The sequence below is a fragment of the Rhopilema esculentum genome, chromosome 17, assembly GCF_057945365.1.
Source record: "Rhopilema esculentum isolate cy_ngs chromosome 17, ASM5794536v1, whole genome shotgun sequence".
NCBI classification, from domain to species: Eukaryota; Metazoa; Cnidaria; class Scyphozoa; order Rhizostomeae; family Rhizostomatidae; genus Rhopilema; species Rhopilema esculentum.
In genome coordinates, this window is record NC_142831.1 from 233,823 (window position 1) to 258,993 (window position 25,171).

The 25,171-nt window shown below is 34.9% G+C and overlaps 2 protein-coding genes and 1 non-coding gene across 5 annotated transcripts in view; 1 reads left to right on the plus strand and 2 right to left on the minus strand.

Annotated features, from left to right (window-relative positions):
* Window positions 1–949: 949 nt before the first annotated feature.
* LOC135696606 (beta-parvin) lies at window positions 950–18,972 on the minus strand. 2 transcript variants are annotated; one of them, XM_089113503.1, is made up of 13 exons: window positions 18,820–18,972; window positions 13,625–13,711; window positions 13,295–13,365; window positions 5,517–5,619; window positions 5,070–5,210; window positions 4,711–4,826; window positions 4,383–4,441; window positions 3,971–3,993; window positions 3,664–3,725; window positions 3,011–3,079; window positions 2,457–2,558; window positions 2,291–2,363; window positions 950–1,999 (listed from the first exon to the last, which is right to left on the minus strand). In XM_089113503.1, exons 1-13 carry the CDS (start codon window positions 18,872–18,874, stop codon window positions 1,926–1,928), a joined length of 1,035 nt encoding a protein of 344 aa, XP_088969629.1. In that variant the 5' UTR covers window positions 18,875–18,972; the 3' UTR covers window positions 950–1,925. The 2 variants fall into 2 exon arrangements, with proteins under 2 accessions (XP_088969629.1, XP_088969628.1); XM_089113502.1 differs by lacking the exon at window positions 18,820–18,972 and adding an exon at window positions 16,903–17,060.
* Window positions 18,973–19,227: 255 nt separating this feature from the next.
* Window positions 19,228–25,171, minus strand: part of LOC135683353 (EF-hand calcium-binding domain-containing protein 6) — a 61,105-nt gene continuing 55,161 nt past the window's right edge. Inside the window, exons 23-30 of one of the 2 annotated variants that reach the window (XM_089113522.1) lie at window positions 24,728–24,964; window positions 24,080–24,310; window positions 23,346–23,438; window positions 22,832–22,919; window positions 22,059–22,143; window positions 21,323–21,398; window positions 20,764–20,862; window positions 19,228–20,327 (exon numbers count right to left, since the gene is read on the minus strand). In XM_089113522.1, the coding sequence (XP_088969648.1) occupies window positions 20,154–20,327; window positions 20,764–20,862; window positions 21,323–21,398; window positions 22,059–22,143; window positions 22,832–22,919; window positions 23,346–23,438; window positions 24,080–24,310; window positions 24,728–24,964 (1,083 nt within the window). In that variant the 3' untranslated portion in view covers window positions 19,228–20,153. The remainder of the gene's footprint in view (window positions 20,328–20,763; window positions 20,863–21,322; window positions 21,399–22,058; window positions 22,144–22,831; window positions 22,920–23,345; window positions 23,439–24,079; window positions 24,311–24,727; window positions 24,965–25,171) is intronic. The other variant, XM_065198588.2, reaches the window with a different exon arrangement.
* Trnaa-ugc (transfer RNA alanine (anticodon UGC)) lies at window positions 22,539–22,610 on the plus strand. The gene has a single exon. It is a non-coding gene; the product is annotated as a tRNA-Ala (tRNA).

The following is a 25,171-nucleotide window of genomic DNA, read 5'->3' on the forward strand; positions in this document are numbered from 1 at the left end:
TAACTGTTTTGAAATTGACAATCCAATTTTGCATACAATGGATGGCAACAGAAAGACATGTGGTGCGAAAAGACTGGCTAACTCGATAAAAGCTCCTTGAAAATACGGATTTCATAAAAAATTTAACAGTAGCCATGCAATTGCATAATACTTCACTTTCTTCAGTAACATTGTACGTTATGAATCCCAGGTGTGTGGAAAGCAAATTGCTCTAGAAGATTGCAATAAAAACATCAACTTCTTTTCAAAATCAAAGCAAACCTCTTCATGTAAATTATAATCCCGTAAAATCCAGTTAACTGATAAAAGGTGCAATTTTTTAAAGCGTTAATTATATTTCGTTTCAGACGACCGTTTTTCGGCATTTTTCTCGAAAAGTTCACGATTGCTATTTAATCTTGGTTTCAGCGGGCAAAGAAAGTTGAAGATTGAGGGCAGGATTCATTAATCACTCATTAATTCTTTCCATGTACTCTCACTGAGAAAAGCTGAAAAAATGCTCTACATAACGAGATGGGAAATTTACTAGAGAATCTCACTATTGTCTCATGTTAGCAAGGCAAAACATGAATTAACACAAAAATAAGCCAATCTATAAGGGAAAACAAGAAGTAACTTAGATACGAAACATTTTCAACTCTGGGCTGGTGCTCGAGGTATGCTTCAAAGTTGTTTCCCAAGGTAGAACTCCAAGGCTGAATTCCAATCTGAACCCCAAAGATCTTTCTTTTTTGGCAAATCATAGTTCTGGGCAGTCGTAAGGTCCCTTGTTCAGAGAGCTTGAAAAACATTCATGACATGACTTTACAAACTCGGTTTGTATTTGTTCAAATCAGGCTTTTAATCATCTGCGGTAAACGCAAATCTGAAAGTGGTCTGAACATTATAGAAACGCAGAACATTATCAAAGACAGCAGCATTCAGTTGACGCGCGAAGTGAAAAAAAATGTCAGTAACAATCAAATTTTCTTTAAAAGGACAAAAGGTAAGTACAGATTGTGTAGTCTTCTACAACGTGTCTAAACTAACAGTTTCAGGCAGAGCTACTACCAACGAGCCTCAAAGGAGAGACATTGTGATAAGACACTGACCTTTTTACTAAAACTGTTTTAAATACTAATCTGTGATATAAATACGTAACTTGGAATGAATGTAGCATGCGATGAAAATTCAGCAGTTAAACTCAACAGAAATATTCACTTGAATGAACCTTTCCAGGCTGTTGCAAAACCAAAAATTTATGATCTGGAATCCAACATCAGGTTTCTTAGATAAAGATATCGCTGACATGCGGAAAGACGACAAAACTGAAAGCAGAACTGCTAATTTAAGATTTTTCCAAAAACATTAAAGTTACTTTTTCCTGAAAACCTCCCTAGCGAAATAGGTAAGATTCTTACCAAAACCTTGTTGGATAAAAATGGGGAATAAAGAACCTTACTTTTAAAAATCTATTGGGCTACTAGAATAGAACTGAGAAAATCTGATCTGTCCTCGGAGGAAAGCTGCAGATAACGAGCAAAGTTTCAATAACAGGATTAATATGAAGGGCAAGAAAAACAAAATAAACATTGCGATCATGTGGCCAGCAACTGAGACGAAGGCCAGTTGAAATAGAAGAAACGGAAGCGTCATACCTTCTTTTTCATAGTTTTTTCTGAGAGAGGTTTTAAAAACACAAGGGATTTGTACGGAGGAAAGATAAACATTTCTAGGCTCTGCGTACTAGAACCTAACTTTTTGGTTTTCTTAGATTAAATGCTAGCATCTGACCCTAATTAAGAAAATGTTTTAATAATACTTCTGTTGAATATATAAAAATGATATACTTTTATATATAAAATATTACACATACAATAATTCATATTTACACATACAAAATTCAAGCAGTTCTGAAAGAAATAATTTCTTTGAGTTATGTTTGATTACATGTTCTTATACTTTGTAAACAAAGCATAGAGAACGCGGAGAGTTGCTTTCAAGTCGTGCATCACAATGTCTGAAAATAAGAGAAATAGATAACTTAGTCTTGCAGTTTATAAAGATAAACACTACTTTTTAAGGAACAAGCAAACTAACGCTTAAGGTAACAGAAAATAGATCGGTTTAGCGCATCTTGGTACATTTCAGGTGTCATATTGCGTGATTTATGGGTGGCTCTTATGATGGATATACAAGCAGTGTCTCATACGCTATAGTTGAACGATGAAGAACCAATCATATGTCAGAATAGTTATTCTGAAAACCCAACCAGATGATGAAATAGGAAAAGACTGGCACTCTATTTTACCTTCAGGTTTTGCCTTCGGTTTACCAAGTCCAGCGTCTTGCAGTAGATCAAGAGCAAATTCAACATTATGCACCTGGGAAAGATAAAATAAATTGTAGAAAACTTTTTGCCGATGAATAGGTTTTTCAAGGATCGATAATTTGTTGAAGGTATAATTCAAGCTTACCTTTTGTTCAAAACCATTTGGAGTAAGGTGAAACAGATGCAGAGGTACAAAATATTCTTCCAATAAACCAATGAGCAGAATAAAGTAGACTCCATCGTGAAACTGAAAAAATTCAAAATGCAACCGGGTTAAAATAAAATTGAAATGAGGTTATCGCTGTCATTTATATCGTGGGTTTTACAGCTTAATGTTCCCTTTTTGCTATCATCAGACTGTACAAACATAAAAAAAAGCAAAGAGATATGCACTTGAAATGAAAGTCAATTATCAAAGTTGAACATTCGTATCCCGAGTGAATGATTGTTCAAACTGCATTCAAAGAGAAACTAAAAGCCATAGAAACTTATGTACAGAGCGTTTGTGACTTGAATGTTTAAAAGAAAAGGTTTTAAAATCATCAATATTCAATGCTACAGAAACGGTACATCATCATATCACACAGGGGCTGATTAATGATGCTTATTTGCACGCATTTGAATAGATATGGAAAAAGAAGACCTGAAATTTATGCAGTAAGGAAAAAGTAGAAAATGAGAGTTAAGAGCAATGTGCACCTGTTTATCTAGATTGGAAACTTCAAGGTTCAGCTTTCCAAGATGCTTATTGACAAAGCCTTGCAGCGACTGTTAAAAAATCAAGTATTAGTTGACAACATTTATCAAAAGTAGAAGAAAAGCATATATAAAGGGACAACTAAATTACCAAAAAGGAAAAATCTCCACTTTATATTAAAAGCATCGCAATCTTTTCTTCTATTTACTTTCGCTAATAACCTTGCAACCTGGGACATGCTTTCAATTAAACAATACATCCCATAGCAATATTTAATAATTTATTTGCTTCTATTAAAGATGTCATCTTCGAAGGTTCGGAAAATTTTGTTTACCAAAATTTTCTAAGGAATATGTAAAAACCCAAATCAGTCTCAGATCACAAAAACACTTCAAGGCTAAACTGAATAAAAATTGAAAACTGAATATGCCTTCTAAGAAGTACCTTGATTGGTCTTTTACAAAAATATCCATTAAAAAGTGGAATAGACGTCGTGGGCGTTATGCAGAGCACAGCTACTCCTTATATGGGCCCAATCAGCAGTATATAACGATTCGTGTGTTATTGAGCTGCACATACCATCACAAAAAGACAGGACGTGTTTTGCTTACATTTATCCTGATAACAAGAAAATAACTTTAACTGAAAAGTTTACCTTCTTTACAACTGAGAGTTTCTCTGGTGCATGATCAAACAACGTGTCGAAAGCGTCCCTCTCTAAAAGAGAACAAAGGAGTTTATCTCGCAAATTTTGATCAATACCTCTAGTCGATTCGACACTTTAATTAAAACAATGTAGGATGCAATTGTTGGGGCTCGATCTACTTCTGAACGATAACAAAATGTTGTAGAAGTACAAATGGATATCGATGTGGCAAGGTAAAGTAATTTGCCTGATAAGAAAACTTTTGATCGGATTTGATTGGATGCAATCGAGGAAATGAAGAAAAATCAGTGATTACCTTGTCTACTCTCTCGGTCCTTCCTGCGGCACAAATACAAATGCAAATCAGTGGCAAAATACTGACAAGTAGATTCATTGATTAAAATAATTAATCAGTTACGGAATTAAATAATTGTGATTTTGATATCGGGATGAACATTTCATAAGAAATTATTTTTTTATGCTAAACAAATAATCGTGAAATGAAGTGTGCTAAATTCAAAGAAAAAACATCAAGAGCTGTTATCGAGAATCAGCATACAAAAGCAAATACCTTTTTGCCAGCTTGGTTGCAGCTCAATGCATAGGCATTTATCAAATCTAATGCAAAAATGCAGACCTCTAACTCGTAATGAAGTTATTTGCTCCGTTGGAGAAGCCCCTAGTCCATATAATGCACGTAATAGCAGCCTCTGAAAATTTTTACTTACGAGAAGTCTTCGGTCACATTTTCTGGAACTGTTTTGCTTCTCAGGATTCCCTGTCGTTTCTGCAAAAGAGATAGATGCTTGAAGTATCTTGAAAAAAAGAATAATATAAGAATTAACTGTAAATGTTTTTTTAAGCCTACCTTGATGCCTAAAAACGGCAATTCTATTCTCTTATACTGTTAGAATAGATTTGGAAAGAAATTTGGTTTTAGGCTGACTGGAACTTGATCCGAGTGATTGATTCAAACGAAAAATAACTTCTAAGCTACAATTATGCTACATAGAGATATACTAATAAACAAATGATGCAAAAGAAAAAGAAACAAACCTGCACGACAACAACATTTAGAACAACATTGTTGGGAAGCTTGAAAGGACATTCGAAGTTTTTTGCCAGAGCGACGAGGAGGTAGAGAATAGCCGGAAGATGCTTAGCATGAATCACTGCAAAAAACACGTGACTATGATTTATTAAATAACCAGGATGCATTGTTTTTAGGAAAATATCTCAAATACCAACACAACATAATTAATGCCTTTCCCCTTTATGTTTTGTAGTTATACTTTCTTTTGAATATTGATAACAGAAAGTCTTGAAGGCCTTGTAAAGAAAAAAATTTCATGGCGAAATTTAAATAAGGACTTTCAGATATTTCAATTTGCGTTTTTATCAATGCTAAAACTTACATTCCATTGTCCATTTATCGGTGTCTTGTCTGTCAAGAAGTTCGTTGACAATTGTTACAAGTTGATCAAGTTTCTGCTTCTGCACATTAACTGACTGAGTTACTTCTGTTAATGCACCCAGATCTCGACCAGAAAGCTTTTCTGCGGAACGAATAAACAGCAAGAAGATAAAAATTGGTCTTTTTGCAGGATTCCAACACCAATCCAACAGTTAAGAGGAATAATAAAAATAAAGAGTATGCACAGCTTATGAAACACTGAAAATTGGCAACATCCATGTTTATACACAAGTTGAAAAATTCCAATTATAAACTATTGCAAAGTTACAATTCACAATCTCCAAGTGCCGAACATAGCACAGTCACTACTTTGTTTATGTGAATAGTTTGGCTCTCTTTGCTTGAGCTATCTGTTCTGTAATATTTCAACTCATATGAAAATACCTACCAACAAAAAGAGCTAAAATGTGTCCATCATATAAATCTTCGGCAATGTCTCTGACAACAATTCTCATGTCTTGTAGTACATCATTAATCCAGTCAGACAGTACCTTAAAGAACAAACAAAGTATAGCGATTATGATGAGATATTTAAGCTAACAAACCTTCATACCTGTCCTAACAAGACAAAAGGGATTCCAGCAGAAAAATATTTATGAAAAAAGGATCAGTTTAAAATTCACAGCCAAGCCATGCTTTCTTCAGCTGTTTGTCAAATAGGAATTTTCATCTTGATCTGGCATAGCAAAAATAGCCTAAGGGCACAACCAGTGGTGGACACTTCACTGTTTTAGGGGGGAAGGGCAGGAAGGTTTTTTCATTCTGATCCATGTTCATCGAAATCTGTTTTCATTTTGTTCTGTTTACAATTAGCCTTTTCAAATGTATCCATTTCATATAAGGGTGAGAAGCATGCAAGGCAAAAACTAATACATGTTGATTGGCTAAAAAACTAGAATCGAGCAGCATGAATGGAGCATTATTTTGTCCTTGAAACTTCAATACAACCTCTTTACATCATGCAAATAAATAAAAATGATTCTATTCATTAGTGCAAATGGTTTTCAGTTTGAAACGATACAAAATTAAAACCAACAATTATAGGTAAACAAACTTATTTAATCAATTACTTTAAAACTACAAATACAAGCTCAAGTACTGCACTGATACCTTTGTCTGCCTCTAAGAAACAATCCCCTGAGATTTCATTTGGTCAAAATTCACCATGCTGATTCACTTGCATTTGTTTGATTTAAGGACACTATTCTAGTTTTGCCCCTTCCTAAACTCAAATTGTTTTATTTTTGTCAAGATACCTGTATCTTACTAACAGAGAATGCGATATTCATGTCACATGATATTATTTTCCTTAAAAATAAGTTGGGAGCATAAATTACAATTTCACAGGTTGATTGGGACCAGTGGCAAAGCTAGAGGTCATGCAGGTCATGCCTAGCATGACCAAAAAATTCTCCAGAAAATAATTTTTTAATCTATAATAAAATTTCTAGATATATTAAAAGATGGGATTTTTCACATTCAAAATTCTCCAAAACCAAAGAAAATTGTTCTTTGTGTACTTTTATGTAACTCCATAGGCGCAAACATAGGGTTTCTACATTTGAAACTCAACAAAGCTCAAAGGTTTCCAATTTAGTAATGCAAATATCACAGGGATCCCAATTTAGTCATGCACTTTCAAATGTGCATGACTATGACACTATGTTTGGTCATGCAAAACCATGCGAAACAATGGAAAGAGCCCTGAAAACATGATGATTATTATGTCATGCACTTTTGGAATGGCATGACCATGACCTTGATCGCATCATTTCCCTGTTCAAGTTCAAAAAGTGAGACTGAAGAGGAAGTATGCTAGTTCACGAGGAAAGGGATTTCGTGCAATGTTACCCTGCAAGAAATATAGCAGCAGAGAAATGAGGAAAAGTGACAGTTTTGTGGTTTTAAAGAATTGATGCAGCAAAACCCCGGTGAAAAATCTTGCAGGATCCTACAGGATCCTGTGGGATCCTAGGAGGATCCTAGATTTTTAGGATCCTGGACAAGATCCTACCAAAAATCCTGCAAGATCCTGTGTGCATAGGATCTGATGCAAGATCCTACATAAGGATCCTGTAAGACAAACACAACTTAAGATCTTACACAGGATCCTACCAAAAATCCTACAGGATTTTAAAACAGGATCTTGAATGGGATCTTGCTAGGATCCAGAATGACATTGTAGGATCTTACAAGAACTTGATTAGGATCTTACACATAACAATTCCAAGATCCTATTGGATTGTGACATGGATCCTGTCAGGATCTTGAATATAAAGATAGGATCCTGTACAAAGTCAAACAGGATCCTGCTACATTCTGACCAGGATCCTTCCAGCACCTTGAATTCTAAAAGTATAGGATCCTATACAAGATCTTACATAAGGATCCTGTAGGAGATAAACAACTGAAGATCTTGAACAGGATCCTACCAAAAATCTTACAGAATTCTAAAACAGGATCTTGAATAGGATCTTGCTAGGATCCATAGTGACATTGCAGGATCTTACAAGAACTAGATTAGGATCTTACACATAATGATTCCAAGATCCTATTTGATTGTGACATGGATCCTGCCAGGATCTTGAATATAACGATAGGATCCTGTAGAATCTTAAAGAGGATCCTGTTACATTCTGACCAGGATCCTACCAACATCTTGAATCCTAAGCGGTGGTGTAGTGCTATCAAAATAACAAGGGGGGCTCTTGCACAAAAAGTTGCAAAAAACAATAGAAAAATATAAATTTGCCAAGTTTTTAGCATTAACAAGGGGGGCTCAGCCCCTAGCACTACACCCCTGATCCTAAGTGTATATCAATCGCATTTGGTGGACTTTTGATGCAGCAAAGCGCAAGAAAAACAAAACATATGATCATATCAATCTCTGATGTATATAAATACCACACCCTTTAGTTTAGCTTTTTCAAATACATTTCAGAATTATTTCTTCATGTCACTTTCATGTATTGGCTTAAATCGATTTACAATTTTCAGGCATACTCTTTTTAGGTTGAATTAATTCCATTTTTAAAATGGAACTCATTACTTTATGTGGCCCCTTAGATGCTAGACGTTGATTCTCTGTTGCAGTTTACCCCCTCTTCCCAGAGGCGTCGGCATAGGGGGTACGGTGGGGTTGTGGTATCCCAACAATTTGTTGGTCGGCACAGTAAGGATTTTTGCTGGGCACTCGCTCTGCAACCTTTTTGCAACATTTCTGTGTAGTTGAACTATCAAAATATGGCACTAGAGTATAAACTTTGAAACAGAAAGGAATAAAAGCAGCATGCAAGAGTATTTATCTTTTGACCACACCCTTAAAGAATGAAACACGCCCTTTTTTGTCGGCAAAAATCGCTTCTTCGTCCCTCTAAACAATTTTCTTGGCTACACTCCTGCCTCTTCCCCAACTCTTGGGGGCCCTGGGCATGTTCAGGCTATCAATTTTCTTTTTAAGGTTCAAAAAGTTTGAAGTTTATCTAGAAGGCATAAAATTCGTCCGCCATAATTAAAGCACCAGTTTTATAACGGAGCAGCTTTCCATTTTAGCACTGCACAAAACCGTTTTGTCATTGCACAAATTGGTTATCATTGCACCCCAAATTAGATATGCTGTCGGGTAAATATGGTTATAGAAAACGATGTTGAACTGGAAAGAATATTTTTCAAATAACTTGTTTTCGACTTATTCAAAATCAGGGACTTTCAAGGGGTGATCGTGCTGTAACCGGTGTTCTGGTAGGTACGGGGATTCATAAACTGCGATAACCATCGCTAATGAAGTGAATTGTCGCATGCCTTTTTTACCAACCAATCAGAGGACACTTGGCAGTCCAGCGGGTCACATTTTGAACGAGACAATCTGTTGGTGGAGAACAGAAGAAAGACTTCCAGAGATGCAAATGCTGAACATCTGTCAGGCGCTTTTTCCAAAAAGTCAAGATTGCAAGCAAAAGAATCGAGAAGAATAGATCCAGCCCAGCAGGTAAATGAATATTCTTCTTTGGTACTGTGCTAGACCAGAGATTATTTTAAAAAAATTAGAGTCTGACCTAAAACTGCTGCTAAAACATGTAAAGGCCAAGAAGGCTAATTTCAGGAAACACTTCAAATGAGTAGATTTTGTGTGAACCTTGAAAATTGCACTTTAAAATTTCAAATTGCTCAAAAAATGTTTCAAACCGCCAACAGCTAATTTGCTACCAAGTTTAGAAATCTTTGTATCGTTTTAAATGTTCCTAGTGGGCCAAGTTTTTACATCACAAAAGCTAACATGTGCATTTTTCATAAGAAACTAAGCAAACTACAAGCTAAAATTTTTTTAACCTTATTAATGAATATATTATTGAAAGTTTGCTTTAATACCAACAACTAAAAAGCTACTTTATGGGAAAAAACACAAACAAACGCAACAGAATATCAAACGTAACAAACACCTAATCAGTTGTAAGGAGTTATATTCTTTCTATTATCTATGAAAATTTAACCACAAATAGGTTTCTTATCGACTAAAAGAACTAAATTTCGAGCAGCTTCTTAAAGTTGGGGGTGATCAGAACTATTTTTTAATTTTTTGGCCATCTTTGGGCTCGTTCTTATGGAAAATCTGTAAAAAAGCTACTAAAAAAATGCTATTCAGAGAATCATTTTCTGGCGCCTCATTAGTTTCATGACGCACATCCAAGAGGCTTTCTCTTTTAAAACAAAGGGCTGGCAAAAATCTTTCAACCCACTGCCAAAATTGGGGCTGTTCCAAATGCCCACAAGCTAAATTCCACTCAATTATCTAGATGACACCCCATTACTAGAAATCACATTGAATTCCAATTTGTTTTGTTTCTGTCAAACAATCGGTTGCAAGGAAATGGTTGCAGTCTTCTTGAAAGGCTTGATAGCGCAGACCCAGGTCAAAATACTTATAAACGAATGCCACCATGCTACTTTTAATATGATCCTGCATTTCATAAATAATTCAGGCGCAGTGAGAGTCAAAATTCGTATTAGGAGGTTGTCGATAGACAATATTTCCTAAAAATCTCGACAGAGTAGCAAAATTTCGTACACATTTTCCAACAATGAGATGCTTTAGGGGGGCTGTAGCTTCCCTGCATCAAGGAAAATGCTTTACACAAATGTCATAACGTTTTCAGCTTATCTCAAACAAATATTAGCTCTCTCCTATATGAAAAAAGTGTTTAGAACATCTACTTCATAAAAGACTGTAACTGAAAGTCTCAGTCCTCCAGGTTATGATAATTTTGTTGATAAAAAGGGGATTCTGACTTTTTTGTCTGTAAAAACGATTTTTTGTAGTTGACAAAAGAAAACAAACAAGTAATGTTCTCTGGAGATTTCAACCTTGGATTGTCAAGGTACGAAGATCTACCTCCTGGTCCCGGCAAGATATACAATTATAGCGATTTTAAAATATTTTCGGTTATGGCATGATTTGTCTTCAATCTACTATTTCCTTTGGCTAAAAGATTTTACGATTTTTGCAAGAAAGTCACATCTTTGGCCATAATACCAAGAGGTTGCGAAAAGCAACATTTGTTGATGTTAAGAATCAGTTGATGATGCTGATAAACTGAAATAGGTTCATAAAGCGTTCTACCATACTATGTAAGATGTGACTTTCTTGCAAAAATCGTAAAATCTTTTAGCCAAAGGAAATAGTAGATTGAAGACAAATCATGCCATAACCGAAAATATTTTAAAATCGCTATAATTGTATATCTTGCCGGGACCATGTACAGCCGTACATTATTATATTCAAAATATATAGGATTATAGTAGGGATAATACTGTAATGAAGTTCATATATGCAAATAAAAGTTTGTCTGCCATGTAAACATGCAAAAACAAGAGTTCAGTGGCCCCCTTTGATCCGTTGCACCATCCTTTCTTGTACTTGATGGAAAGAGGGCATGGCCATGCAAAACAGTCACCCTTCTGCGAGATTTTTATCGTAAGACATTTCAAGACTTAATTTTACAATGTAAGATTAAAACCAATTTCAAATCCTTATGATTCATCTGGAACCTTCTATTTTTTGAAAATTTAAATCTTTTCTCATTCTAGGTGCTTTCAATGCAGTTTAAAGAGAGTAAAATACAGCAAAGCAGAGTGAGGTTATAAACAGAACAATTAAACAGAAATGTCTTGACAAACTAGTAAATTAAGCTTGGTTGATGAAGATGTAGTATACAAAGATTGTGACTTTATTAAATGTGAATCACATGAAACTTGATTTGCTCTCTACAGATCTACTTCTTGAACTCTTATTTGGTAGAAGGTCCTACAATATCCTTTATTAGGATCCTGAACAGATCATATACAGGATCCTGATTAGATCATATACAGGATCCTGATTAGATCATAAACAGGATCCTGATAAGATCATATATAGGATCCTGAACAGATCATATACAGGATCCTGATTAGATCATATACAGGATCCTGATTAGATCATATACAGGATCCTGATAAGATCATATATAGGATCCTGAACAGATCATATACAGGATCCTGACTAGATCATATACAGGATCCTGATTAGATCCTATACAGGATCCTAAAAATATCCTGTCCAAAACCCGAATCATTTCCTACAGGATCTTGATGAGATCCTATTCAAGACCCTGCACATATCCTATATAGGATCCTATACAGGATCCTGCAAGATTTTTCACTAAGGTTCAAGAAATACATAGGATCCTATTAAGATCTTTTAAGGAATACTTTTATTCTTATCAGGATCCTGTAAGATCTTATTACGATCCTATAGGATCCTATAAGATCCTATAGGATCTTGTACAGAATCTTGCACAAGATCCTGTAGGATCCTTTACCAATATCCTGTGAGGATCCTGCGAGGATCCTATACAGGATCCTGCAAGATTTTTCACCGGGGAAGTTGGTAGTGGAACAGATTCTCCCTGTCATGGACTATATTTGCTAACACATGTATTTAGGCCTATGTCAACAAGGACATGACATGCACGAACTAGGCCTACAGCTCCTGATGATAAGGCAGGCAATGCTCATATTGCAAGAAAAAAAATGAAACAAACTGCCTGGTTCTAGTATCATTTTGTTGCTGTGCTGATAATTGGCAAGCCCAAAGTATTCCATGCTTTGATAATGGCTAGTGGACTAACATGCTAAATTTCCATAATATGTAGCTTGAAATATTCAGAATGAATGTCTCTAGAACTTGTTGTTGGTAGAAGAAACACAAATGCTTCATTGTTGTTGCTTGTTAGAGACATGCAATGCAATTTTGAGATACAATGAGGCATAAAATTAGTTTTGTCTTAACCTTTTCAGTCTTTATTTTATAAAATGGTTTTTTTGTTATTGATGTTGTGTGAGACGAGGTATTGAGATTGTTTCAGAGGAGAACTCTCTTTTTTCTGATTATAATCTGAGTTGCCAAACTAAGAATAATGAATTTAAAAGAAATGAGGTGTAGCATGAACTTTAACTAGGGGGCATTTGTTTTATTAAAAAAAATCGCTATTTGTACTTGTAAGTGCAATAGTTCTAAGTGAGGAATTAGGGAAGGGTGATCAAAAGTGTGTTTATCTTGTCATGTATCAGAGCAAAACAATTTAGAAATTTTATATAACATTGTGAGAATAAAATCTAACTGCGTTATGTTATCTAAAAAACCCTTCCTTCAGTATTTGACAGTTTAATCGGGTGAAAGAAAACTGCTCTTGAAATAGTAAATATGAATAAATTGAATGTCAGAGTTTAAAAGCAAGTTAATATTAAAAGCAAGCTAGTATTAAAAGCAGTCAGAGTTTAAAAGCAAGTTAATATTAAAAATAAGTTAAAATTTAATTTCAGACTTTAAACATGTTTAGTACCTAAAAGCAAGGCTTCTTAAAAACATGTCTCAAGAAAGTTCTGAAAATTATTCTTTTGCAAATTGTTAAAAGTTTTATGCTCACCTAAGGCTTTTCTGGGTATTTTCACAATAGATGAAAACACTTTTCTCCAGGGAACTGATCTAACCTCAACTTTAATAGGGCACCTTGCTGTGGTGCCAAAAACCCTGTTTATTTTTTTGCCCAAGTGTATGACCAACTCTCCAGAGCTGCCTTTGCCACTGATTGGGGCACATAGGAATACATTGAAAATATCGATATATCATACCTCACACAACTCTCTAACTTTGTGGTCATCCAAGGAGTTGGGGGCAACCATGTACCTTTCCTGTCCTTCATCTAATAAGAAATATCAAAGTATTACACAAGGGAAAGCATATTATGTCACCTATCTTGCTAGCAAAAAATACTTAGATATGCATTGAGAAAGTTGGTAAGATCAATGAAAAAAATCTGTCCTCTTAGAGGAAACGTTTAGGATAATTCAAATGAATCAGTTTGCCAAGCATTTATAGAACAGAAGAAAGCTACAATTACCTCTGTATGCAATGAGCAGTCACTCAAAAAATTTAAAAATTCAATAGATGAATGGCCATACCTAAAAGGAATGAGTCTGGGGAAACAGCAACAGTTGGTGAAGTTGGGTCTTCAATTGACTTTTTACCCTGTTCTTCCAATTCATTTACTAAAAAGAAAAAAATTCCTTTTCAGTAAAATGTGCTCATTTCTACTGTTTTCATTTCCATATAAAAAAAGGATTGTAATACAATATGCTTATAATTCAATTTCCCTTCTGCAAAAGTAGAATATACAACATGCAAATAACAGCTAAGAGGGAATTTTGAAATGAAAAAGCAAACATTTTACAGCAGACCACAGACTTGGGGATTCTGCCATCAGACAACATCTGTTAGATTACGCAGATTGTGCGAAAGTCTACATTTAAAAAGATGCAAAGACGTCTGAGATGCCAAGATGTAGGCAGAGCCCAGATGCCTTTCCATCTAGCAATTTTTGAATCTATCAACATACAAACAAAAAAGCCTGTATTGTGTAGAGAGAAAGTTTATTTTTTTTCTTGGGCTCCAGTGGTAGGGCTCATCAAAAATATTTTGTGCCTGCTAGCAAAAAGCCTAGTAAAAAGTGCGCCTGCAAATAAAATAGGTTAGTTAGTTTAACAGCACTGTGCATAAAGACGACATTAGTAGAAAGACAGATCCACAATTTGTCAGCATCTGACCATTATCTACAACTTGTAGGCAACCTTAACCTTAGTCAAAAGCAGGTACCTTATCATTATTATCATGAACTGCATGAAAAATTAAACAGAGGGCATATCAATTGCTGAGAGCAATATAAACTAATGTGTTTCACAAAAAAGGAAATGAAGGGATCCATGATTTGATTTTCGATTCATTAAAAGAACTTGTGAGAATTACACTGGGTTTTTCTTGTTTCAAACTTAAAAATCTTTGCAGTTAAAGATTCTGCTCTAAATAAGTTCCCTTAAAAACTTCCCAGTCAACGTTGTGACTTACAAGGAAATTGGATACTCAGTACTTTAGCCACAAGTTTATTATTCTTGTAAAATTTGATCATATTAATGTGAAAATGCTTTCACTTCAAAAATTGAAGAAAAAGATTTCTGTTGCCAAAAATTATCTGAACTTCATTCTTAATAAATTATTTGGAGTTGTACCTTAAATGCTGCAGCCCCCCCCCCACTCCCCCTGTAAACAGACAAAATCTATCACATTACAGGCTTCATTTGGGCAATTCTATTTTGATGATGCAATAATATTGAGGCAAGATCAATACTTAGTCCCCTGAAACAGTACGAATTTGCTATAAAGACCTTGTGATTTTGCTCCTACAAGTCAGACATGCATACTCTACATTTTACTTTATTTCTTTAACTTGCACTAATGCACCTGGCTTAAATATTTGACAACTTTAGCTTAAAGGTGTGCATTGGGTATATCACTTTCTTGAAAGAGAGAAGGAGATTTTTAGAACAATAGAATTTCTAAGGATTTTTCAAGGATTTTTCTTAAAAAAAGACCTTTGTTAAACTTGTGCTTTCTTTAGCCTCCTTTGCATGAATAAGTTCTACAAGTCACTTCATAATGCACAGAGAAAAGTATGATCAAATAATTTTGAGTGATCAGTGATTATAGATAAGTATAGAGGAATAGAGTAAAAAAGCTAAATGAAGAGAATACAGAAATAAAGAGACAAGATAGAGAGAGAAAGAGACAGGACAATTCAACTTGATATCAGCTTTTGATAATGAAACTATTATCCAGTCTGGTGTCATTTAATGTAAACTATTTTATGTCATTTGGGATGATTCTAAAATCATAAAGACAATAATTGATTCAGAAGTTCCTGCAGAAATTAGGGGCACGAACTTTTGCAGATAAATGAGTTCTGTCCAGTGGTGTTGATTGAACAACTATACTGGTCACATGCTCGCAACTCTTTTGATTGGCCTATTTCAATCAACAACTGAGTATATATTTTCCACCTTGTTCTTTTGGAACCATATTCTGAGATTTTATAATTGGAGAAGTGTCAGACAAAACAGCCTCCAGTATGCTGTAAAAAGCTTGCTTTTAAAAATTTTGTACCACCAAAAAGTTGTTCAGCAAAGTTTAATACAGATTAGGTTAAACTGTTGTTTTTTTTTCAAAATTCTGGCATCCTGTTAATGGAGAAACCTGGAAAGATGCAACTTAGTACCACATATAAAAAAAAATCGGTGATAGAATTGTCAACCAATCATCTTGTTAGCTCTATTACAATTATGCAAAAATTCAATATCTTGAAAACCTATATCAGCTGCCTCAAAAGATGATAGGTACAAATACAGCCCACATTTAAAATTTCATAGCAGGCAGGTTGGATAATGTGATGTACAAAGATGCTTAGATATTTTCAGACAGTAGATATTTCAATTTATTAAAATGTTGATATGATGATACAGTGATATTGTTTTCTCACCAAAATGTTAACATCATAGGAGAGATTTTAACTGCTGAGATGACAAACATTGCAAAATTAAGATCATCCACAACCAGCCAAAGGGCAACAAAGAATGTGGGCTCATGAGCATTCAAGATCAAGAGCAGCGATACAGATCTTTAAATGTCTGACCACAATTATAACATGGGAGGAAGTTCATCAACCCTCTGCTTTCCAAAGGTCAGGATGGAGGCTGCGAAAATCTCAATTCGTTTCCAAGTCCCTTCTTGCTTCAACAACATTCCAATTGACATCCGCCAATCAACATAGATTGTTCAACTCAAGCATCAATTAAAGGAACATTTCCTCAGCAACTAGTTCACTTCAGATCCACTAAAAATGATTTTTACCCTTAATTACTTTCATTTTTAACTTTTCATTTTTAACTGTTCATTTTTAACTTGTAATTACTTTTCATGCATTTATGTTTTATCAATCAAAAATCCAAAATATTAAAACACTTTTGAAAACTTTTTATCACTTACTAGTTTTTTTCTGTTAGTGAAGTGTTATCAATAAACATCGAGATGCCAAAACGCCTTTAATTTGCTGATAAAGATTTTGAGTTTGAGTTAATTAATTAAAAGCTTCGATTGTTGATATAATAATCCTTATTAAACATTCTTGGCTAATAATTCAGAACAATGAGAGAATATGAAAAGTTTTTGTCAAAATAGCTAAATGGCACTTTATGTGACTTTCTGAAAATGTTTGCGACATAACAGGCGCAGATGGTGTCATCGAAAAGGGTGGATAACACACACTAGGCCAGATTTGTTCCTACCGAAATGTTGACACTTCCCAACAACGAACAAAAGACATAAGATATCACAGAAGTCATACATCTATTACCTTCTTTTTCAGCTTTCCTACTTCGTCGTGTCAAGGTTCCCATCCAGCCTTTATCTCTTTTTAGAGTACCTCCAGGAGAAGGTGAGGTCGCCATCTTTGTTTCCTTCTTACCCACCCTCGTTATGAAGACCCTCTAGACCGGAAATACGTAGCGCCCCACCCGTTTGTTCACTTCTGAACGACATGTGTGTTACGGAAAATACGGTGTCCCAGTTTTTTTTTTAAAATAAACTTATTTCAATATGAGCAAATATCCAAATTTCTTTCAACACATAAAATTTTTAAAATTAAATAATCAGCAAACATGATTTGCCGAAAAAACAATTGAAAAAACACCAAATGAAGTCACAAACGCAAGTACAGATATTTGATATAAGAATGGAAACCCAGGATCGGGATCCACAATTTGAAAAAAGCATGAAATTACTAATGGTAATAATAATTTATGTCTTCACAGTCGGTGTAAACAACAGTTTTAAAGGAAAAATAATAAATACCAATTATCTACAAATAAAAGTAAAGATCTTGTTAATCAGATAAAAACATTGAAGAGTATGCGTGCATAAAGAAATATTGCTAAAAACCAAGAGCAACACAATTTTATGTATGGTTTGAAGTGGAAATTTTTGGGGCTAACCCCCACTCCCAGCCTCCCGCTTCCGCAGTCCCTCTGGGCATCTTATAATAACTAAATGCAATTCAACCTGGCGGCTTGTTGAGGCGGCCACAAAACAGGGTCCAACAGGAGGATAATGTTTTTTGACAAATATAACCTATACACAGAGTCCAGAAAAGTTATTAACCTCCCTCCGGGCAAGAAAATCTTACTATAAAACCTTCCTAATGGGTTTAAAATGAGCTTGGTCAGAAAAAGGGGGTTCACAGCCAGTCTTGATCTTCTCTCCTGGTAACTCTGTTTTTAAAAACTTTACTAGAAACTTGTTGCTTGTTTTCAATTATAAATGTTTTTAGAAATCGATGATAAGTAAAATTCTTATATATCGATTGATAAAAAAATTCTATTATTCAAGTATTTAAATTATAGACAGTTAATGGCTAAATTTTACAGTGCAAAGTAGTTCTGCAAACATTTTCATATTAAATAACAGGAGGTTTTTGAATTTTATTCTGGTTTTTTTTCATTTTTTCATTAATGTATGTCGAAAATGAAAAGGGTATAAATTTTTCTCTTCTCGAAATCGATTTCTCTTTGCCCTTCCTCCGGCCAGTAGCCGTGGGGCCGTAATGTTTTCCTGGTATCAATATGCAATATGCAAGGTATCAGTGGCGGCTCCAGCCTGGGATAAGTGGGGGGGGGGGCAAAAGGTGTATCAGGGACAAGGCCGATTTGGACCACGCCCTTTCCCCCTGTTTGAAACTTTTTCTTCCGGAGGAAACACCTGTTGTCTCCCAAGAAATGTCATTTACATGTGACGATCTAGATAACGTACATACCCCCCCCCCCCCCCTGAAGTTTTCTCATCACGTTTGCAAGAATCTTAAGGACCAATTTCCTGAAAAAGTGGAGGAGGGGGACTAGTCCACCACTGCAAGGTATATGGGTTGAATAAAAAAGATAACTTAGCTTGACAAGGAAAATAATTTCACGGTTATTATTGAAGGCTCGAAAGTTGAATTTTACAATGACAACGTAAAAAGGATGTACCCCGAGTTTCAAAATCTTTTTATAGATCACAGGGTGAATGTTAAATATTTACAACAGATCATTGAAAATTGCGAGGTTATGCAACATTTATAATGACAGTTTTAGGATTGTATTGATAATCATACAGGCACATACATAGATGAATACAACAGAAGATCTTCTAACCACGATTGAGGATGTGAATGCATCAGTTATCAATGCTTTTTTTATCCTATGTAATTAATTTTATGACACCAGAAAATTGACTTCACCTTGTTCTGTAGCCTTCTTTCTAACTGACTGTTGTGCAATTCTTCTAAGATCCATCCTTTATTGATAATCAATGAGATCTTTGTGAGAAGGCCAGTTCCGCGAAGATAATACTTAGGGCTATTTCCGTGTTTCAGACACAGTGGTTTCCAAGCTGCCATTCATGACACGTTGAAGTGAATTTAATTCAACTAAATCAGTTTCAGGTAACTGAGAGTCAATTGCTGGAGGAAAGTAGAATACTTTTTACGTTTTAAAAATGAACTCTCGAGCTAAAATGGGGGCGGTAAGAAAGAATACCGGAAAATGTTTCTCTAGTTTCCGTTCACTTTTATTTTTGAACTATTGTAGACGGTGGGTAGGGGGAGGGGGCAAGAGGGGGAGGGGGCAAGAGGGCAATTTTTCATACGATGCTTTTGGGATTACCAAAAGTGGTAGACCACGCATCTTGCAAAAAAATTTGACAGCATTGCTTGTCTTATAAAAAAACTTCATAATTATGAAATGAAAGTAAAAAGTTGTTTTGATTCATTGATCTCAAGGCCATGGCTGACGATGCAAATGAGGAAAACGGACAATTTTGAATGTTAATCCATAAGACCGGTAATTGATTATAGATTCAGAATGTAGATCTGTCACGTCCTTATCGGCGCAGGCTATACCGGAGCAGCCTCAGTAGGTAAATGAAGATAGGGAAGTTATCTAGATTTACAGGCACAACGACCTCTTTAGAAACGCATAGGCCGGTCTTACATTTCTCCTGGCAAATGTCCTCTGTACTGGCAAATATCCACAGCGCCTCTGTATGGCTGTAATGGCTAAACAAGTAAATTACCAGGCCTGGAAGTCAACGTGTTCTATCAAAAATGTAGTTTTCGTGATAAAATAGGCAGAATTGTGTACACTCAGTATATCCAATGCTGATACGCATAATGAATAGATATATAAACAAATAGCTTTAGGTTGTGATTGTATTTACAAAGGATCAAAATATATTTTCATTTCATCGCAAATCATCAAAATAAAAGTATGATTAAGTCATGCAGTGCTTCAAGATAATAAAATATAATATATAGGAAAATACAAATGAGTCAATAAAAAACTGCTAAAATCCCCCATAAGTTAAATTTAGCTTCATTATTTAATTTACGTTCAATAACAAAGTCTTCAGTAATAGTGAATTTAAAGACCTTTTAAAAATACAGTGTGTTCACAAACAGGCTCCAAAAATATCTACAAAGCAATTGCGAGCGTCCTGTTGTTAGATGAGTTTGAGGCCCTGTTGCAAAGGGGGTTGCTTCTGCTGGAATCAATGCTAGAATCAAGCCAGGTTCTTCTACGATAAATGCACTTTCAAAAACTCGTTGTATGAAACCTTTCCTTTCATGTTTTTGTCGAAATAAGACATGAGTTGATAAAACTCCTCTTCGGTCAAATCAACCCTGAATCTGCGCAACATCTGCCTCAGTTCGACAGCAGTGCACGTGCCTGTTCCATTTCGATCAGCGGTCTAGCACAAGATTGAGAAAGATACATAAAGAAACAGGTCTTTAGGTTTGAAGGGAAATATTTATCAGAGCAAGAGAATGGCAACGGATAATGTCTCGCCCACATCTAGAGGAAAGTCTCTACATCAACCATCGCGTTTTTTGTTTTCACGGTTTGCTAGTTTAGTTAGCAGTAGCTTTCTTACTGGACAATTAAGTGACATTAGCGAAGAGATTCTGTCTTCTGTTTATAAAAGTATAAAAATCAATGCATTAATTTAGCTTCTAGTTGACCAGTCTAGTGCTTGTCAGCTAAACAACATACTACTCACATCTAAAGATGCTCAAGTGAAATTCACAACAAAATAAAAATTAGCTTGTATTTTAGAAAGCTTGAACAGGTATTTAAGGAACAAGTTATTGAAGTTTGAAAAGAAACAACATTAAGAATGAATTTACCTTAAAAGCCCTTCTCATAACTTTCCAGTCGTCCTGGATATCCCGCCTTATTCGTGACATGACTGAATTCAAAAACTCATTTTCTGTCAAGCTGCTTCGCTATAAAGATTTAAATTTTTTTTATTGTAACAATGGTAACAAATCTTTCTCGTCAATAGGTATGACCAATTATGACATATCGATTCAAGTTCTACAATTGCAGATTGCAAATTGTTCACAATTGCAGATGTTTATTTAAAGGCAAGGCAAGCGAAATGAAAGGAAAAATGATTATAATCAACAACTTTGCTTCGTCTCAAAATCATTGAAGAATGGCTGAAGGTTTGAAAAGTTTTCCTGAATGTGAATCAAGTCTGACCAATAAGAAACATAGAGCTTTTGATTGGCTTAATTTTAACCAATCAACTACAGCTAACGACTTATGAAATTACAAATTAGAACAAAATATTTCGGATAGCGCTAGGTTAGACCCTGGTAAAATGTTACATCTCAGATCATATCAATCAAAGAAATAATTAACAGAGTATTTGTAAATTACTTTAAAAATTCTGGAACTCACCAGTGATTCTGATGTTTCATTTTGTTTTTCTCTTGACTGTAATAAATATCTTTTCAGGAAGTCCATGTATTGAATTCTAGATAGAAGTGAATCGAATAAACATCAGATTTAAATTCAATGAAATTTTAATTTAATCAAACTGTTGGAATTTCAGTTAACAATCTCAAGAAGCTACTGTCATAACCAAAATACTGCTGTGTTTCCAATAAACTTACTTATTGTTAGTCACACAATTTTCGCCTTATAGGGCTACATATTTAATCAGCTAGAATGGGACATTTTTCTGCATTCATTATCTAATTGCTAAATATTTTCACCAATTGAAAGACCGATCACTTATTTGCACATGTTGTCTACAGGATAAAACACGTAACTTTCTTGTCAAGAGCTTTTTTAGATAACTACTCCAGAGGAATTAAGAGTTGAGTAAAAAGGAGAGTAGAGCTGAGTTAACGAATACATCCTTTCTTTGAATCACTTTGAAAATATACACCCTCAACGTATTTTAATAGTATCAAGCAATTTAAATATGTGTCAAGTCGGGAGCTTTGTTGCAGTTTATGATGTATATCTGTTTGTTTTATTGTGCTGCTTTTCTGTTTCAAAATAACAAATTCATTAAAATTAAGTCAAAATTTCTCATTCCGAGCTACAAATGGAAAGCAGCTCTCCTTTGGAGCAAAACAAAGCTCTAGCCAGAAAATCCTGATTTCTGATAACGATGAATTCGACCAACCTTCCGTTGTCATTTACGTCAAACTTTCTCGCAATTAGGGCAAATTCATCGTCATTCATTTGGACACGATGTGTTTCCAGAATACCTTAAAGTGAGATAAAATTCCTATTATTAATATTTCCTATTATTATATAGAAAATATGAAATTCTAAAGAAAACAAGAACCACGCGCTCGTTTCAAATCGAAACGTTAAAGTTATTTAAGGGTTTGATTTTGAATATAAAACGGGTACCAGTTGCTTATTGGCATGACGTCTAGCAGCAATCCTCAAACCATTCCATATTTTGAAGGTATGTATCATTGTATAACATTTAAATGAGCTGATAAGACCACTGAAATGAATTAATTTTCTTTCCAGCAATCTTTTCCCAATTGAAATTCAAACAAAAATTCTAGTACATGAATGGAGAAAAGAATCCTCTGTAGTAAAATCTGTCTTTATATGAATTAGTTTAACTTGTTGGTTCAATCCATCAGCTGGGGGTGTAGCTCAGTGGTAGAGCGCTCGCTTTGCATGCGAGAGGCCCGGGGTTCGAAACCCCGCACCTCCACTTTTTTCCCAATTTCTCAATGAAAATTACATAAAAAGATACGATAATAAAAACCAGAATAATAGGTTATTCTGTTAAACAGATTTTTCCTAATGTTATTAATTTTGTTCGCTACCATGCAATATTAAATACTTGAAAGACTAGGGTGGATCATACAGATTTATCCTATATGAGTGGATCATACAGATTCAAATCTTTGAATTTCCCTAATAAAACAATACCTTTGAACTTCCCTATCTGGACTTCCCCAGTACTGGCAGTATCGGCATTCCTAAATGCTTTTGAAAGGCTCTTCCAATTTTTCATGATCTAAAATAGACAGAAAAGTAAATAAATTAATAACGATATAAATTAGGGCCGTTCCATTTTTCATTTCCAATGTAGGACAATTTTCATAAAAAAGTTGACAGATCAAAATGGTTGAAATTTGTGACATAAATTGAGTTACCCTACAACGATACATATTTATAGATTATTTTATGGTCTCTTTAAGAAAATGGAATATGGATGTCGATAAGTCACAGGTATCAACGTGCTGAAAAATTTGATAACAGTCTACAGGCTTGATTACCTGTGTGCGTGGATCTTTACAATCTATCATTATGTTTGTTGGGAATGCAAAAAACAAATTTTTAACTGTTCCTCCTATTACTACTAAAATATCAATAACTTCAAAGCCTTTGCAAAAAATGCAAAAAAGGTCAATAACACCCCCTCAAAATTTTCCAAACATACCTGCGGCTTGATCATGATCTCGACATCAGACGATGACACGTGATTAGGGCCTTGATTCTTAGATGGAGAAATCGGTCTTCGTGGTGACGCAACCTTCAACCACACATAGAAAACTGTTATGCAAAATACTTCTATAATGGTTCTGTTTACAAGAAAATTTAAAGCTTAGCTTCCAAAAAGAAGCGAATGAAATAGTGCATTTGAATGTAATTTATTCAGATCTTTACCAGGAGTAGAGGGCTTGCTTAAGATATTTCTGCGCATCAAGTAAAAGTGGTTGAAGTGCAGAGGAAAGTGTTTATTGCCCTCAATGCCTTCCCACACATGCAACTTGGCTACTGCAATCAAAGCTGTGTCAAAACCTTTGTGAAACCTTCCATATCATAGGTATCATAAACATATTTTTTAGTTGGTTTTATCAGTGCAAGTAGTTTTCGTTTAGACTCAGATATGCATGGTGTAAGGATCTAGCAGACTGTACTAAAAAATTAAAATTTTGACCATGGGTATGCAAGAAAAAGTTGTGCCACATATATAGTTGAATAGTCGAGGTTGTCTTTGGTTGACGATTCTTCGCGTTCTGTTGGTATTTCAGCGAATATGTACCTATATCTGTTGATTGTATAATAAACTCAAACGTTCATGCAACTTCTGTGATTCAAAACCGTTCATCAGCAAAAAGACGGAGCTAATATATTAGAGTAACTTTGGAGCTTTACAATGTGTTTACTAACCTGTAAAATGTTTTCTTCGTTGCGTGGAATTAAATCTCTTGGTGAATATTGTCCACTGAAGCGATTCAAGAAATCTTTATAATTAATGGAGCCCTCTCGATTTTGATCAAATTTGCTCCACAGCTGGCTAAACTGATCATCGGACAACCTCAACGTGTGTTCATTTAAAACCTTTCGAAGTGAGTGGGGCTGAATTCGACCACTGCCATCAAAATCAAGACCAGATAGGATCTATACGAAAAAGAAATTGATTTTGAAAGAAGAGGAAGACCTTAGCGACTTTCAAATATACTATGTAACCTATGAACACTAACATAAAAAAAATTGGCTGCATGTAGGGTACATTCAACATTCAACAGTATTTCAACATTCAATTGGCTACATTCAATGGTATTTTCTTTGATTGTCAGTTTATTCAGCTCATTAAGATATCAATCTCTTCGTTCTGATATAACTTGGTTTGATTCAGCCCATTCAGCCCAATTTCAAACCATTATTGTACCAAATTTTGACAAGTACGTAAGCATCACTCTGATAGGAAGTGACAAAATAAAAAATAATAGCTGTTAAATATATGAAAACAACGTCAAGAAAAAAACAGATCAGTAATTTTCACAATTCTACAACTAGACAAGAAGACCAACACACCTTTGAGATTTTCCTATATTTTGCTTGAATCATGTCACCTATTTGTTCTTCCAGGATTTCATAGCTTGGAGGACTGTTTTGTGCAGTTGAACGAGGCGATAGGATCTTTACATCATCCTTCAACGCATTTTCGAGCCACGTTTTGCTGGCCTCTGCATCGGTCCTTTGAAAACTTTGAATAAAGCTTTCATAATCGACTGTACCATCTGGATGAGCCGATAGTTTTGTAAGCAAATGCTGAAAGAACAAGAAGAAGCAAACTTTTACATAGTGCTTGATTTCTATACTCAGAAAATCAAAGTCGACAATGGTACGATAGCTGCAACTCAAATCAGACGGATTTTAACAAACAAGTAGCAGGAATCTATATTGTGAAAATGAGCCACATGAAATCACCTTTCATTCTCATGGAAACAATGAAACAGCTTCAATCTTTTCGCAAGA